The sequence below is a fragment of the Rhodamnia argentea genome, chromosome 3 (assembly GCF_020921035.1).
Source record: "Rhodamnia argentea isolate NSW1041297 chromosome 3, ASM2092103v1, whole genome shotgun sequence".
In the NCBI taxonomy this organism is placed as follows: Eukaryota; Viridiplantae; Streptophyta; class Magnoliopsida; order Myrtales; family Myrtaceae; genus Rhodamnia; species Rhodamnia argentea.
The window spans coordinates 29,295,687-29,313,776 of record NC_063152.1 but is presented as its reverse complement, the minus strand read 5'-3'; the positions used below and the strand labels follow the sequence as shown (position 1 = coordinate 29,313,776).

Below are 18,090 nucleotides of genomic sequence, written 5' to 3'. Positions count from 1 at the left end.
GGAGAGAGAGAGAGAGAGAGTTTGGGGCGAGTGGACAAAAGGAGAGGTTAGTTGAGTTCATAGGATTGGCCGCCGATTAAATCGGCAGCAACAAAAGCCGGCGTCGTGTTTGCCCCCGTTTGTTATTGTTACCAGTTACCACTGCCTCGCTACTACAATACTGCCTTGATTACGTGTACTTTTATTTTGTTTTTTCTTTTTCTTTTATTTTGTTTTCTCTCATTCTTGCAAAGACGAATAAATATCTTGGCAAAAACAAATATCCGTCGGTGACGTGGCAGCCCTGGAATTCACATTTCATCTTGATTTTCACAAACGCATCGCGAACGACGTTTCTCGTATAAAAAACATTCAACTCGGCCCTTCCCCGACGCCGCCGGCTCGATCAAAAGCTCTTCGCCGACGCCAGTGCGGTAGAAACATCCGTGACGGCAATTGGGTGCCCAGCCAAGAACGTCTTTTGCTTCTCGAAATCAAGCAATTCCGTCGATATTTCTTCTTCTGTTTTTTCCTCCCCTTTGAGAATCTTTTTCATTAACGGAGGAAATTGCCCCACTTCACTCGTAAGGCAAGAGTTGAGCTCGAGATTGGCAGTTCTATGTTAATACAACATCTATCAATTTTCACCCCCGAGGCGACAATGTGTGAAAACCGACAGCATGGTCCAAATAATTTCCAGTCAGCTTGACTCGAGTTACGCTCCTCTTCAAGTAACTCTAGTTTGATAATTCCTATGGACAAAAAAAAAAAATCAAATCGGATAAAGACGGTAACAGCACATATGAGTACATGCCGAGATTAATTAGCTAATTAAGTATTCGCAATTAATTAACAAGACGAGAAGTGTGGGGATAAGTGCAAAAGGTTAGGGAACGAGTACCCGTGAAGGGGGTACGTTCACATCCCGACCCTCGATCGGCTCATCCACCTTCGTCCGGCCCTCGCGATGTGATTAGATTAATCAGTTAATTAAACGCTAAGCGAGTTGGTTTTGGTGGCTTCTTTTTTTTTAAAATTATTTAGGAATAATAAAGTAAGTAATTATATTGGAGCACGTTTTGCTCGATGCGCGTGGTGAAAACAACGTTTTTTGTCTTTTTTCTTTTTGCGCGCTTACGTTGTTTTATTTTTTTTGGGCGGGGGGGCCACGTCACGTGGACGAAACCGCTTTCCCACGTGACCAACGACCCTCTTCCCACCTCACATTTTACAACGATTTATCTGCTTTTGTCTCGTTCTGTTTTTTTGTGATGCCCTTGAACTTTTCTAATTTCCCAGTTTCGGGCATCCCTCAATTGTTTTTCCTTGCAAAAGAGTACGGCACGACAGCCAAGCTCATACATTAGACGAATTTCAAGTTGGCCTCCATTCTTTGCCAACTAATGGCGTGCATGATAATATTTCTAGAGTAGAGATCCATTTAATAACGTAACTTCTAGAGCAAAGATTCGTTTGGTTACTCAACTTCATTTTTCTACTTTTGTAGTATTTTTTTGCTCCAAAAGTAGTTTTTGGAGCTACTTAAAGAAGTAAAAAAAAAAATTTCTCTTTCCAAAAGTACAAAAAATCAATTTTTGCTTAGAAGCAGAAATAGAAAAATCAACTTCTACCCAGAAATTGATTTCTTAAGCAAAAGTGTTGATATGAGCACTCTAAGTTTATGGGAAATCCTTAAGCTTCGACTCGTATTTTATAAAACATAAATTGTTGTCCATAAAAAAAATCTTTTATTAACTAATTATTTCAAATGTTCATATTTAATAAAATATTTTTCAAATCGTTAATTTTTCCACGATACAAACGAAGCTTTACTGAAGGATGTATTGCATCCGCATCGATTAAAAAAGTCTACACAATTAGAGAAAAGATTTTACAAATTTTTTCCCGCATGTGCTCCGTGTAATTTGTGGCGTACCAAGTTGGATTATATAAGAGAGGATGGATGCCTAATCAAGCAAATAATCAAACTTTTAGATTGTTGGTCCATCAATACAGCTTAGGAACAAAATACCAAACCAAATTATTGACCGTTAGCAAGGGATATTTAACCCCGATAAGCAATTGTGAATAAGTTTATAACAACGATGAGGATTGCTCGATGAATCAGAATATAACTCGCCACAATAGACTCTAGAGAGTCTGCCTCCATCCACGAAACCTGCTTCTATTGTAATGCAAACACTCAACGGATTGAGCAAAAGGCGTAAATATACATTTGTAAAAAATCATCAGAGTATTTCGCAAAGTCCTTTCAATATAATGTAGCAGTTTTGTTTCCTTCAAAATCTAATACAATTTCTCAACATCAACTAGTGTTTGGAAATGTTAAATCTTAATGAATTTCTCGCGAATATTATCGCTTTTATGATGTGCATCAACACCCAGAAATGGTAAATCCAGATTGAATGGACCGGGTTGAATCTGCCTTGTTGGACCCCAACCAATGAATATCATTGTGCTTTTCCCTGTGCTTAAAGAGCAGAGGATTTTGAGGCTTAGTGACAAAATCTATATGATTACCATTTCTATGACGCCTGAAATGACGGTTGAGGGCCCAAAAAATGTAACTTTTAAAATTATGTTGAGAATCATATTTCTATTCTAAGGTGCGATTTGGGACATATATCTTTTATTTTCATTTATAAATAATGAAACCATTTTAGTTGTTTTTAGTTTATTCAAACATTTCTTGGATAAAAGCAATTTTTTGTTATTGTCATGTCTAACTACAAGGTTTTTTTATTTATTTATTTCATTGCTCCGTAATACTTTTCACTCGTAAACTACAGTTAAAATAGAAAAAATCACCAAAAATCTTAAACTACACCCACCGTGACGCATTTACCCCAAGATTTATTTTGCGACGCGAAAACTCCAAACTTGTACCCATCTAACACATTGAGAATAGTTTAGGGCTTCTTGCATCACCAAAAAAAAAAAAATTGAAGTAAATGTGTCACGGTAAAAATAGTTTAAGATTTTTGGTAACTTTTTTCCTAGTTAAAATAAGTATAGACTTATTGTAATAAGCAAAGAATGCACATTTCGATATCGGTATTTAAACACTAAAGGTGCAATGAATATACAGTGTATTATCCATCATGTAAACTTACACAGAATGTTTGCTTTAAGCGATATTGAAGCACCTAATGTTTCGTGAAAAATGAGTGATTTGAAAAATATATATATTTTTAAAATGGCCGCTTATATCGCTCACAAATATAAATAAACAAAAAATATGTTCTCCTTTTACACGAATGTGGAGACACACATTATTGTTAATAATGAAAATATTTTTCAGGGACTAAATATTTCAAGCAATACATAGATCCTTTTAAGGAAAAATACTTTTCAAATCACTTATTTTTTTCGAAATAAACTGGAGCCTTGATTTTTCTTGTTCTTTTTGCATGTGACCGTGCTGGATAGACAGTAGACATGAACGTGCTTTATCATCCGCTATGAAAGTGTGCTCTCATCACATCTCGCGAGCAACGTGGAGTCCACTCAGGCTCATCTTGCGATTATGTTGTACGAGAACCGAATGACAATGAAGTATCATCGAGTTCAGTTTTTCCGCCACAGCGTCCGGCGCATCGTCCTAGATGAGGCGAATAAAATAGGATTTTGGATCTACCTCCTCTATATTCTAGTCGGCCCATCTTTGTCTCGATAGAGTCTTTCGGCAGCATGGTTCGATCCTCTTCCCCATTACTTAATATTAAAAAAAAAAAAAAAGCCGAGTCATTGGTTCAGGTACAGAATACTATTATTGATGAATGAACAGAGCGATATGCAATCCCCACAAGCACAACGGCTCGACAACAAGAGCACAGCTCTATCAACCGAGCTATATTCCCTCGGGATAAGAGGAGCATGCATGAAGGAGTCGAATGCTTTTCTTTTCTTTTTTTTCCTTGGGTCGGATTTTCCTAATCTAATCTCGGTTCCTAGTCTTCCTTTAGTGGGGTCTTTCTAAGTGTAAAATCAAAGGAAACTACGTGCTCTCGTGAGCACGTTACCATCTTCAGGTTGCTCATTTTTTTTTTTCAGTTGACATGTCACCCCCTCATCATTACCCCTTTTCATCTTTTCAAATGTAGAAAACCAAATGTCACGCTTTTTATTCCATACATTGAACAACACCCTAAAACTAAAAAAAAGCACGCGTTATGATGGAACTCTAGAGTCATAGCGCGGAATTCGACTCGCGAGATTATTGTACGATCTGTCGCATCAACCGCCACGTCTCGACATCCGTGTGCTCACCACAACTAGCGATGAACGATAATATTCAGGATTCATGTACATTGATCCGACGGCTTTTTTAAGGCGGACGGAATCTCAGCATCACGCTAACAAGCCTCCTCCTTCGATTGTCTTTCCTATAATTGCCTAACCAATCCTTTCTAAAGACACACAATGGAGGGATCCATTCTAGTTGGATCGATCACCTAAACCTCCACGACTGTCCGGGAATAATATAACTAGAGGGAAAAAAAAAAAAAAACTTTGTGTAACAGCTCCAAAATGTCGGGATTTTTCTTTTTATATTCAAGAGCCAATGTGCTGTCAAAAGTACGAAACTGCCCTCGTTTTAACTTTCTCTTACACCAAACGATTCCGCAGTCAAATGATTTTATCCGGTGACCGCACGCGGGGCTCGGTACGAAGGCCGGTGTGGCCCCCACCCGAGTCTGTCCGTATTAGGAAATATAAAATAAAATAAAATAATACGGAAAAAGCGGGGGTGATTGCAGGAAAATAAACGTGCACGCATGTGGGAGTGGGTCCTACCTTATGAAATAATATTTTTAAAAAAAGATGATAAATTAAAAATCACCAAATTCATGCTTTGGCTGGGTTTGATCATGGTCGTCCCTTTTTTCTTTTGCCCTTTATTTTAAAAATTTTACTTTGATGGACGGCAGCGGCACGCGATTCGTACTCCACGTCAACGGCGTCCAAAATTTGCCACGTCGGTGATGACGTCACCCCGTGGCAGCAACCCGCAATCATGCAGTCACCAGCCGAAGCCGACGCCGCCACGCTGTTCCACCCTTCACATGGGGCAGCCTTCTCGCTGTTGATTTGACCCCTCCCCGTTATATGGCGGATCCGCCGTCGGACCACTCATTCTCGACGGGCTTTGCCAGCGCGTACGATGACCCGACAGCCGATTTGCTCGAGAAACTTTTGCACGAGTTCTCGACCGATGCCGAGAAAGCACTCGGATGAATAAACTGGGTCACCTAGCCGATGTGCTATTCGAGGAGACCGCGAAAGTTGTGGACAGAGAGATCCTATTCGTCTAAGGATATTCATGGATTAAGGGGTTATATTGCGCACACTCATTATTAGTCTCGGCTCTCGAATGACATAAATAGTATAATTCGTTGAGATGTACGTGTGAATTACGTTAAAAAAGTCCCACATTAGAAAATCGATATGATGTGAAACAATGAATATAATCCATGAGCCAAATCAGTTACTATAATTCAAGTTGGCTCATAACTTATTTGACTTACGCTTTTGAGTGAAAGTTAGTCAAGTTTGAACTAGAACTCCATTCTAGATAAGTTCGGACTTGGACGCCATTCTATTGCACACTTTACAAGTGTGAGGGGAAGTTTTATCCTTTGAGCAATATTAGTGGTCCACTTCATGGTTTGGTCCAAAAAATACCACTTCATGATTCGGTTCGAGAAATGTTAAGTTTTTTAGTGAAAGTGAGATTGATTGATAGCCCACTTAATAGTTCAGTCCGGAGAAAGAACCAACGATGAAATTGTGGCTTAACTTTTTGAGTGAAAGTAGGTCAACTGGATATGTTGATGGATTCAGAATTAGACTCTCTTTATCGCGCGTTTCCAATAAATTTGGCAAAATCAAGATAAATTATTCACTCTCACGACATAATAATTCGAGGGGCAAGATCAAAACACCACAAGAGAAGCAAGCGTCGCTTTCTGTACGTGGTCTGACCACAAATTTCTAGCGACCTCCACCTTAAAACTTTTTTTTTTTTGTGTGTAGAGATTTTATGTACGGGGACAAAACGAGGGTCGGGACAAAGCCGTGCGTGCCCAGAACAGGGGTGTGGGGGACAGGACTCGACGAGAGAAGTCCCCGAAAGTGGCCACGAGCAAAGCACCACGTGATTATTAAGGGGCCTCTTTGCCGGTGCAAGAATCGAGTCAGCGGGGACGCGCAACGCATGATTGAACGAGTGAACCCGTTTTCCCACCTCCGTCCACGGATTCTGCATGGGTCCAACGCTCAGCTTTCAAAAGCGTATTGAAAGTTGGAACACTAATCACGAAAATGCCATCCACACTAAAAATTTTCGAAAAGCACGATTAAATACTAAAAATTATCAAATTAATGCAATCAAGCATTTCCATTAATTTCATTTAATTTGACTGACGAAAAATGTTGATATGAGTTTTTTTATTATCTTCTCTCTCTTACATAGCGTCCTAGGCTGCACTAAGATTAACTAAACTAAACTACTCAAACATCTTTTAATCAAAATCTCAAATTGTTAACCTAAATTTTAGTAAGATTACATTATAAAATAGAAAAAATAAAGTTTTTTTAAAGGAAAATTACAGGTAGGACGACTAGTCGTCGCTGCCCCTATGATGATGAGATGGCGGCTTCCCACTTGTGTTTTTTGTTTGGAAATTTTTTTTTACCTAAAGTAATTAACATTTGGTGCAAAAAGTAGGATTCGGGCCAAAATGATGTCATTTCAATGCTTTAGTTACCTTAGTGCCATGTAGGATGCCACGTAGAAGAAAGAAAACAATAAAAAAAAAAGTCACGTTAGTATTTTCCGTTAGTTAAATTGGATGCAGTTAACGAAAGGGCTTAATTGTACAAATTTGATAAGTTCTAGGACCGATACTGTATTTATCTCTACTATTCATATACGTATCGCGAAACATCAATGACAGAGAAGTGCATTGATGCAGGATTTTATGAATCATAAAACAATGAGAGACTCGAAGGAATAAATATAACTTTTTCCATTGCTTTTGGAGCGCATTAAATTCTGCCTAGCCAATGCTGCAAAGGTACGACATCGTATGTGTGGTGAATGAGAGTGGTTGATGTGGTGTTCTTTTGTAGCGCGACAAAAGAAATTATTAGGGAAAAGTACGTGTCAGAAGTGTCAAAAGTTATGTACGACGCTCACTTTAAGGCCAAAAGTTTCGCAAAGATCACTTAAGTGTCAATTTCTTTGAAAAGTGATTACTTAAGTGCTAACTCCGATATGTTGGTTGAATATTCGACGTGACATTTTTTACTAATATCTGAAGCTGACGTTGCTCGTTGGAGGTTTAGTCAGCAATAAAAAAATAAATTAAAAAAAAAACACTAAAAGAACAAACTTAATTAGATTAAAAAAAGTTAAAAATTTGAAAAAAAAAAAAAACTCATGCTGGTTGTGGCAAAGCCGTGGTCGGTGGCCGCCGCCACAGCTGCCAAGGAAGGACTAGATGTCGCCTGGGCCTTCTCGAAGCCTGGTGACCCTCCCCAACCCCGCGTGAGGACTCGGAGGCCCCAGGGAGGGCTTGCTCTCCCAGATCTAGGGCTGAGCGCGACCCTCACCGTCGGCGGCCCTCGCCGGGACGGTATTCGCATTTATGTCGAGGTAGTTCGTGCCGTGTTCTTTTGATTTTAGGTGTTTATCTTTGCTTGTTATGAGTCTGGACGAGACTTCCAACCTTCAATGTTCGCTGTCCTTCCCTCATTGCGTTGCGCACCAACTGTTTGACATAATGCCTGAACCAGATCCGCGTTATATTCCTTTGATTTTCTGGCGAGTTCTGTGTACGTTTTGGTCATTGAATGTGGTTTGCGAAGCTCTCGTTGTCATTTGTTGCTAGGTGTATCGTTTCCCTCGGTGTATTGTGTGCATGTTGGTTGCTCGACGGTGGAGGCTATGTTGGCCGCTCACCAATGTTTCGGCCACGGAGGGGATGAGGTCCTTGTCTCGTCGGTTCAATGACGCTGGCCGTCGATAAGGGTTGAGTGTTGCCGGAATTGGGGTTGAGGTTGGTCGAGATGGATAACGTCGTTCCCTCTCGGTCGGCATCGTCCCCAGTTTGGCTGGCTGAAGTGGCCTGAGTTTATTGTTTTTTTTTTTTTTTTTGTGGCTTGATTTTGTTTTATTTTTAAGTTTACCTGTTTTTTTTTTATTGACTTTTTTTTTTATAAATAATTTTAGAAGTGCACATGGACTGAGTGAAGTGGACATGGACTGAGTCTTGTAAAAAATTTTCCAGGTCAGATTAAATTTTTTACTATAAATGCCATATAATCTGTTTAGCCGGAATTTCTAGTCGGAGGCGCTTAGATGATCGTTTTTTCTCCGATTTGAAACTTAATAATTCGGCAGAAACTTTCGACACTGAAATATGCGCCATATACGACTTGCGACCAACACTTCGTTGGCATTATTTTGACTAGTCCAAATTACTTGGAGTTGATTTCATAACCCAATCCTGAGAATTTACAAGGCACGTGCGACTCGATAAAAAGCATCATGCGATATACATTTTTTAAAAAAATGGAGCTTCACATTGAGATCAAAGGTGAAATCAGAAGATCAACGCAATTCATATAATTTTTTTTTCTTTTGGAGGTTTCAGCGATTAGGAGTGTTTGAATCATTTTTTGCACTCCGTGCCAAGTTCATCTCCTGCATTGGCCAAGGATTTAGAATTTTACGGGACTAGGAATCGGATCAACGCCTGGAGAACCAGATCAGATTGAACGATTCGGTTCAGGCGGTTTTCCAATTGGGTGATTCCTTTGGCTCACCCATCGTGACCGGAACCAGACACCCTAACGAGAGGAGAAAAGTCCTTTGTCATCGAAGCTAACACCCCGTTGGGCGGTGCATGATCTGTACGATTTCGTCGGTAAAGTTAAGGCACGTTTTGATGAACTTCGAGGACAGTGCCCATTGGAAAAAAAAAGAGTCAAGAGTATGGAAATATTTTTTTTCTCAATCGGGTAGCTTCATGGTCATGGGTCGTACGTTGTCTTGGTCGAAGCTGCACGAACTGTTTAGGACTGGATCGGTTTAGCAGGCTGGGCTCCGCTCTTCTGTCTGGGCCAAAACTGGGACTCTGACTTTTGTTAGTTGAACGAAAATACACACACACACACACTCTCTCTCTCTCTCATTCTCTTGTTTGCCATACTCTTGTTATGCTGCTATCCCTCGAGAAAACTTTGGTAGACCCGTCCATGTCGATGCTGCGCGGATCCCTCCCTTTGCTCTCTTGCTAATCACTGCACGCCAAGGACAGAACCATCCTCGGGTGAGTGAGTTTTTCGGATTCGGACTCGAGTCGGCAGTTCGGTTGCGGACCCTTTTTATGAGTGCTTGCCTTACAAATGCAAAGACTTAGTTCAAGTCCTATCAGCTGCCGCTAGGAACTCATACTAAAATGGTGTCATACGCGGGTTAAACCGGGTATTGAGGATTCAGTACAGGTACCCCATGCGGGTCATGCGTGGACAGGTCTCCCCCCTCGGCTCTCGTCTCTCTCGGTCCTTGGGGGACCAGGGAGCTCGGCCTTTCGTTGGTCGGCCACGGCGCTCGGCGCAGGCTCCCCCTAAGGGGCCTCGAGCTTTCATATGATTGTTTCTCGTATGCATTTCCTATCTGCAAATAGGATGGACATCTCGACCAAATAAAAAAAATGGGTCCAAACGACCTTGATGGGCAGACTCTGCAGCAAATTTACAATTTCTCGCATGAGAATGCATCTTTCTAGCGAAGAACGAAATTTAACTTTTTCATGATCTTTCCTGCCTATGATTTTTCCTTGTTCTCTCCACGCTGTCTTTGGAGATACCAAAACTTCGATCTGCCCGCCTCTCTGACGATGCAGAAGCAATGGGTTCCGAAAGGACAAGGAAGTATGACCTCACTGATGGCCCGACTCGTTTACAACGATCAGGATTACAGAGGAGACGCATGGTTTGCGTAAGAGGAAGCTTCTTGATGTTGTCAAAGCAGGACAAAAGCCATTTCCTAGCGATTTCAGCCTCTTAGTTTGAACGATTACATTCAAGACAAGACATGTTGGTTAAATAAATTTGTGTGCAAGACCCTCCTTTCATCCTCTTCCGCTCGAGCTATACCCCCCTCCACTTCAACCCTTCGTGGGGCTAGTTTTCTAGTTCAGTTGGATTAGAGTATGGGTTTCGTGACGTTCCAGAGGAAAAGGATCGGGGAAACCCTTCTGCCGAGGGAGTCGCCGGCCTCGGCCGACTGCCCGAGGCACGTGGTGATAGTCATGGACGGCCTGAAGAGCTTCACGACAGCTCCGCTGGAGTGGGCGCTCGAGAATCTGATCAGCACCGGCTGTACTGTCACCCTCATAGGCGTGATGCCGTGGTTGAACATTCCTCGTGAGTCCTTAAATTTCTTTCCACTCACTTGTCGAACCCGACCTTACTGGAAGTGACTGGACAAGCTAACTGGATGGGCTAGCCTAATAACTTGGATCCCACGTCTTGCATAATTTCTGCTTTCGTGATCTTAGATGTTTCTTCTGGGCTTGGTGCTTTCAGTTTCCAGCAAAATCTCGTCCGGTGTTTGGCCAGTGGAATGGGCGACCTTGGCGAATCTACAAGAGAGGAACGAGTGGAGGAGTGACGTCAAATACCTGAAGTTGCAGGCAGTGATTGATCTCTGCAAGAAATATGGGGTAAATTAGCTCCAAGATCGAAACTTTCTGCCCAGAAAGGAAGTGTCTTGGTGAACTTATGATTTGACGGTTCAAATTAGAGAATGTTGCTCACGAATTATTGGTAATGCAGGTGGTGCCACAGAAGGATATGGTGATGGGATATCCTTCAAGGCTTCTGGTTGTGGAGAAGATCACCAGCCTTCATGCCACATGGGTGGTCTTTGATAGGTAAGACACCATCAAATTTTGTTTGTCCCTAAGCAGGCCGCCTTGTCTTAGGCACATCGACCACTCGCGAACTTAAAAGGATACATTGTCCCGAAGACTACTTAAAACTTTGGTCGATGGTGTCGTGGCAGGCATCAGAGAAAGAACAGGGAGTTCTACGCCAAGAGAATTCCGTGCAACATGGTGATGATGAATCAGAACGGAGAGGGAGACATGTTCAGAGGCAGAAGCTGCATCAGTGACAGTGAAGGCAACACTCCAGGGGAGTCTCCTGCCTCCTTTGTGCCCACCCCAGAGGTTTTGATCTCTAAAGAGCTCAGGGAGATCCTCAGGGACCGTGTTTTGTATTCCATGCTATGAGCTGGTTGGATTTAACCCGCAACGACGAGGACTTTGCGTTTGCGTCTACAGACACTTACTTAAATCTTCGTGGAATAAGATGGTGATTATGGATATACGGCTTATATTAGTGTCCAATCTACCACGGCCACACTCTTTAAGATTGTTGTGCTTTCTGATCCTCTTTTGCATTGCCTTGGTTCTGTTTCTGACCATCTGCGCTTGATGATTTCAAGCAAAGCTGCACCCTTCTTTTTTTTTTTTTATCTTCTCGTGCTACAGATTATGAATAAAAGAAGTCAGAAATTGGATTCTAAGTGTATTCTGGAGTTCTGTCTTTCCAAATTGTTTCAAGTTTGAAGGGTTAAGTGAAGAAATTGAATGGAGTCAGGCAAGGAGAGGCTCTAAAATGCCATGGAACTTGGTGATGATGACACAGGTAAGTGGACAGCGAAACACAGCATTAAGCAAAAGGCTGTGGCTTTAAAGCAGAGTGAAGATTCTCACAGTAGTGCCACCAACAGGCATGTAGATCTAACTAGGAAAAACGAACCCGAACAAGGTCAGAGCGAAGTAGTTCCGAAATCCGACGGCGAACAAGAGAAACAGACATAAGACAATCGAGATTCAGAAAGAAGTAGTCTCGAAAATCTAGCGGCGAAGAAGAGAAACAGACACGCTTTTTCAGAACAGCTCTTGCATGGGACTGCTTCTGAGAATATATCTCTTCCTCTAGCATGGATAGACCAGCTCTTCTTCCCTAAAAGCCCATCACATTCCATATATGCTTCATCAATTAGATTCCACAATGCTTTTTCTTGGCATATGTTCCTTCCCTCAAGAAATAGTAGCTGCATAAATTAGCATCTATAGAGAAATCCACCACCACAGGAAGCTACGAATAGGTACGAATATTCCTCTTTTTCCGTTTTCCTTTCTTTTCTTCAAATTGCGGTGGATCCACACACGGTCGAACACGGCATTCGTAACTACCGGAGGAATGACCTGGGTCGGTCCATACCCGCCGTACCAACAAGTTAATATGGGCTTTCGGTATGGCTCTAGTTGGATATTGATATCGTTCTATATATATATATATAAACAGATACATAGTGATTATTGTCAATTATATTTTCAAGTGGCAAGCCTAAAGAATAGTTAGTCAGGGAGAGAGAAGCCTAGCTGGAGCATTGATGCCTAGATTTTGGAATCCAGATATAATCATATGATCCTTATCCTTTAGAGGTGGTTTTACAAAAGCCCTAACTTAAACTCAAGCACTCGAGTTTAGTTAATTCATGGGAATTAGAAAAGCATCAGTGGAGAATGATGCTGGTGCTCATCAAAAAGAGTTGTAGGGCACTTCTTAGCCTCCTTTTCTCTCTCTTTAGCATGGAAACCTCACTAGACCCAAATAAGCAGCAACTGGAAAGGGGTCTTCAGTTTAGAAACTCTAACCATCGTTGAATTTACATTTCGAAAACAACCGATGATCAGGCCCGACTGTATTGCAGAATCGAGACTTCGATTTTTTTGAACCCTTCCGTTTGCGGCTTTCAAACTTAGTGAAATTCGACTCATATACTTGGAGAGTCGGTCGGATCGTAAACTCTGCATGGTTGAGATATTCAGTCTCCGCACACACAAATGAAAATATTAGACACTTGGACAACAATCCTTGAATTCTATAACAGACATTTCCCAAACAAACCTTAAATTAACTTTGTGGAAAGGTATATCTATCTGGTGGAACGCATAGGGCTAGCCACTAGAGAAGCAACAAAGAAAATTAGAGCGAAGCCAAGAACAACATGCAAATTGCGGTAACAACTTATAATACTACGATAATGTCTAGCGATAGACCTTGGAGTCATCTCTAGAATGCTTACCGACTCACTTTTCACTTGTTCTTGCCCAAATCCTTAAATCGAGACGAAAAAAAATAATTAATGAAGAACAAAAGATAAACAGATACTATGATCAGTGGGATTGATGGACGGGCAAAAGCAATGTCTTTCGATCTGTCCCATTATCGATTAAAAGAGTCAAAGGAGTCACATTCCCAAGATTTAAAAATCGTTTTTTCTTTCTCTCTTTCTTTCGGTAAAGTATTGTTAATGGTTTGCTTTCGAGAAAGAGAGAGAGAGAGAGAAAGCGACGAAAAGGCAAGTACAAGTTGCTGGACCCTCGTGAGCAACATGCTAGTTAAGAAGGAAGAAGAAGACGATAACGTGGATTAGGGTTAGTGATCACCCACTTTCCTTTCCATGCTTCGCAATGATCATCCCTTGAATTGCGAAGCATGCACGCACAAATTCTTGCTACCGAAGCGGACGCGAGCCCCCTCATTTCGTCGCTTTTGTCTCACCTCTTCCGCGGCGAAGTGCCGTACCAAGTGCCTATAAGGTGTTCGGTAATTAGCATGTATCGAGAAACGCAGGTTCCGCGGATGAAAGCCCTTGATTATTTCCACTTCGAAAGGCGCCACGTGATTCGAATTAGCTAAAACGATGTATTAATTGATCCGGCCAAGGGTCGGTGAAGAATGACTTGAATTTTTATACCTTGATAATTGCCGGTTCTTCCCTAGTTCTGACATGGATACGTGCCTTTGATGGATCGAGGAGCCGCGCGAAGTCTGGCGCGCAAGATTGGAATCGGGGAATGAATACACCGCCACAATGATATGCGTGCTCGACTGATACAGTGTTAAGAACGCAGGAAAACCGAGGGCGGATCCTCATGGTCTCCGATCTCGACTCAGATGCTCTTAATTTGACTGGCCGGAGCCCTTAGCCCGTCGTCGGAAATCTAATCTAGGATATCACCCTGGCCCCTAATCATAAAAGGCACAAATGACGCCACAAAAAAAAAGTTGTGACTGATGGTGAACGTAAGGGCTAGGCCGGCCGTTCGAGGAAGTTAAGCGTTGTGCGTTCTGTGGAGGGGGGGCCCAAAGGTGGGGCCCAACACGGGGCTTTTGAATTATTGAAGTCGAGACCAAAACGACATGGGGAGGGCGAGGCACAGTCAATAAAACGGCAAGACAAAAAAGCCAAAGTGTGAAACGCACGGCGCACAGGTTGGTCAAGCGTGGCGTGCCGTGACACGCATAAAATAATAATAAATAATAAATAATAAATATACAAAATAAAAAAAATAATTAAATAAATAACAAGTGGGTGGGTTTCTAAAGGGCTTACTTTGACTCAATGTACCACCCGCCCCCACATTCCTTGGTCAAATTCAGACCATCCTCATTACTTTTTTTTTTTTTTTAATTATATATATTTTTTGTCAATTTATTTTCGTCCTTTGATATTTAATTTCCGACCGAGGAAAGGACAACTTTTCAGTGTCGAACTTGCCGTCCCCTCATGAGAACCGCATAATTAAGCCTGCGCCACCCGTGTAATTTAGCAAAAAAAAAGGCTATTGAGATTTGATTGATTAGGGCACTAATTATGGGGCTGGTATCATGATGTGTGTGGTTAAGCATGCATTCGCAAAAGCGACACTGCTGCTTAATCATTTCGAATCTAAAACTAACCCCCGGTCATTTTTCCTGCGTCGACAGTTACGGCTTGTCGAGCGTAATTCCTTGGAATCCCCGACGTTGAAGATAAACAACCGTTCTTCGGCCCCGACAGTGGCCGACGGATAGAAAGACAAAAGTGTCGAAACGTTCGTCGATTGAATCCTAGTCAGATGGTTGTTTATTTTTTGGTATTTTCGGGTTTTTTTTATTTCCCAAAATGAATGTGGGATTAGCCTTGTTTGTTGTAATGGCAACTTTTTGGGATTTGCCTGCAGCAAGTGGATTGATCTTTGAAGGCACTCTTTGATATTTTTTCTTGGGAGCATTTAAAACCCTAGTTGAATACGTCCATATGCGCTCTCTCTCTCCCCGACTTTCCCCGCGGGAGGGAATCGTGGTCCAACCCCACTCTAGACTTTAGTGATTAATGTCCACTAATCTTAATAATCCCTCTTGCAAATATGGCCTTTTTTTGAACACATATATACACACACACAAACTGGAGTTACGAAGGAAATTTTGAGCTCATATTGGTTATGAGTTGAGAACCGGGATTAAACTCTATGAGATCAAATCTCTCGTTGTTCCTCGGCAGTTCAGTGTTAGAGCGGTCGGGTGTTAATTAACCGGTCGTAGTTTCGAATCCTACTTGGGGAGATACATATATATGAGGCTAATAATAGATTTGTCATTTTTCCCAACTCGAGCTCGCATGAGATAAAACCGAATAAACCTCTCTTGTTATTCAGAATAACCGCGGCGGCTCAATATCTCGAACGAGGTACAAAGAGTGGAATTTCAAATTTCTAACCGATCAGAAAAAAAAAAAAAACGTAGGGATTATTGCATAAATGGTTTCTGAACTTTAGCCCAACGTGCAATACCGTCTCCAAACTTTTAATTAGCTCGATGCGGTCCCTAAACTTTTCGTTAATGTCCAATCTAGTCCTAAGGTTATATGAAAATAAGTAATGTTTATCCTTCCATTGATTCAAGTTCAAGGACTAAATTGGATATTTTCATGCGATCTAGGGATTAGATTGAACATTTACTAAAAGTTCGGAGACTATATTGAATAAATTAAAATCCCATGAACGACATTGCACGATGGACCAAGATTCAAGCACCATTTGTGTCATTTTCCACGAACTAATTTATTAGTTTTGTGTATCAATTTTTTTTTCTTCATTTTTCAGAGTACTTGATGTCAAATTAACTTTCACTAAAACCTCCCACCTACATCAATTTCCAACACCATTGCGAGCAAATCAACCCTTTTTATATGTTTGGTTGGAAACTCCACATGGGGCACTCTTTCTTACAATGATGGAAATCATTTTCATTATCCATTCAATATGGTATTTAGAGGAATCTTTCTTCCCAATTATTAAAGGAGAAAGCGAATTCCGCTAATCAGGACAGTGTTCAGTAAATAGTTTGGAGCACTAGAAAGCATGCCGAGGTCTTCCATCAAGTCATTAAGACATCTTGGAAAAAAAAAAATTGGTAGTTCATGCTATTTATTAAGATTTGCAATTGATGGGGGGAGAGTGCTGTCAAATATGCCTATGATGTTACAATGCCACCTCTTAAATGCGCCCGGCAATAAGAAAAAACAAGGGTCGGATCTCGAACCGATATAAAATGATCGGTTCGAATCGTAGTTACACCCGGATCCGAATGCTAGAGGCCGACAAGCTCATCACCACAACTTCTCCGACGCGACAAAATGCCAACAAGTCTATTCGTATACGAGGGGGTATGTTACGGTGGTACAAGTTGATTAGAGATTCGCTCACGAAGGCTCTAGTTCATGATCGTGTGAAGAACAGTGACATGGCAGCCCTTATTTGAGCTACCATGCTCCATCGCAAAAAAAAAAAAAAAAAAAAATAAAACGAAAATAAAACGATACGATAATTCTAGCTAGTCAGGTAAATTCGACCCATCACAACTTGAAACCGAGTAATTTCTTGACTATGTAACTCTAGAAAGAGAACCGAATGATGTGTGCGGCTTCATTAAGTCGATTGCGACATGTATTAAGGCACATACATTCGCACCCAATGTGCTACGTACCGACTACTAGTCTAACGCTACCAACAATTACATCAATTGCTTCTTTCATTATCATCATGAAAAACTTGGTAATGGCTTTGTCCAAAGCAAAACATTAGGCGACAAGGCCCGCCATAAACACAACCATCCCCGGACTCGTCATTTCTTGTCTCTTGTGGATTAGGTGACTTCTAGAAAATTGACAAGTACCGCGGGAAAGTTACTAAGCCGGTCCTTTGCGGGTTCATAACGCTGAACAGTTACAATAGTTAATATTTAGAGATGTGCAATGCTGACTATGTAAAACCTAATTATTTGGTTACCCTCGAGAATCTCCGTGCGACTTTATAAAGATAAAGTGCATACTTTGACGAGTGATTGATCGTAACAACAAGAATTTGAAGACCGGTGTTGCAAAAAAGCAATGCGGGAAGATCACGTGAATATGAACGGCATATGAAATATGTCATCAAGCGATGTCGGATACTATTTCAACACTCTATACCAAAATAATTGCCGACAGTGATCATGATGTAGCAGGATGTATTAATCTTTTAACTAAGAGACCGTAAGTTTTTTGTACTTTTTTATCTGTTTCTCCCCTTTCTCTCTCTCTCGGTCTTTTACTCCATGGGGCCTTAGAATTTGATCGTTCAAATTTCTACCCGCTTCGATTTTTCCGTCCCCGTGGCTCGACATATTGAGATATTTGACTATTTTTGTTGACTTGCGTGGGAATGGTTTTCGCAAACTACATGTCTTAGGCACCCAAAAGCCCAAACGACCATGGTTAAATTTTGTCATACGTGTCTATACCACAACATCAAATGCATCTTCTCATTACCTTGCATTACATCACGGATACGTTCGAGAAGAGGAAAGTCCAAAGAACCCTAGTCAATTCTCAAACATACGTGTATCGATGTACCTTCTCCCATGGAACATTAACATAATTCAACCTTGTTTACTGCCCATTTGGACAACTGACATAGGACCTAAACTAAGCTAAGCAAAAACATAAGGAAAAAAAAAAAAATTAGAGGCGGATGCATCGTCATCACGACAAGAACCGAAGAAATTTGCCCAAGACCCGCCGAATAATCTAACAATTCATGAGTCAACCGAGCCAAACCACAGACAAAACCCCTGCGAAAATTCTGCGATGATCGCCAAGAATTAATATATGATTGCAACATATTCCACTTCGAC

The 18,090-nt window shown here is 41.3% G+C and overlaps 1 protein-coding gene across 1 annotated transcript; it reads left to right on the top strand.

Annotated features, from left to right (window-relative positions):
• Positions 1–10,087: 10,087 nt before the first annotated feature.
• Positions 10,088–11,549, top strand: LOC115743234. The gene is made up of 4 exons (XM_048276211.1): positions 10,088–10,437; positions 10,600–10,736; positions 10,849–10,946; positions 11,078–11,549. The coding sequence occupies exons 1-4, from the start codon at positions 10,224–10,226 to the stop codon at positions 11,304–11,306; spliced, it is 678 nt and encodes a 225-aa protein (XP_048132168.1). The 5' UTR covers positions 10,088–10,223; the 3' UTR covers positions 11,307–11,549.
• Positions 11,550–18,090: the final 6,541 nt, after the last annotated feature.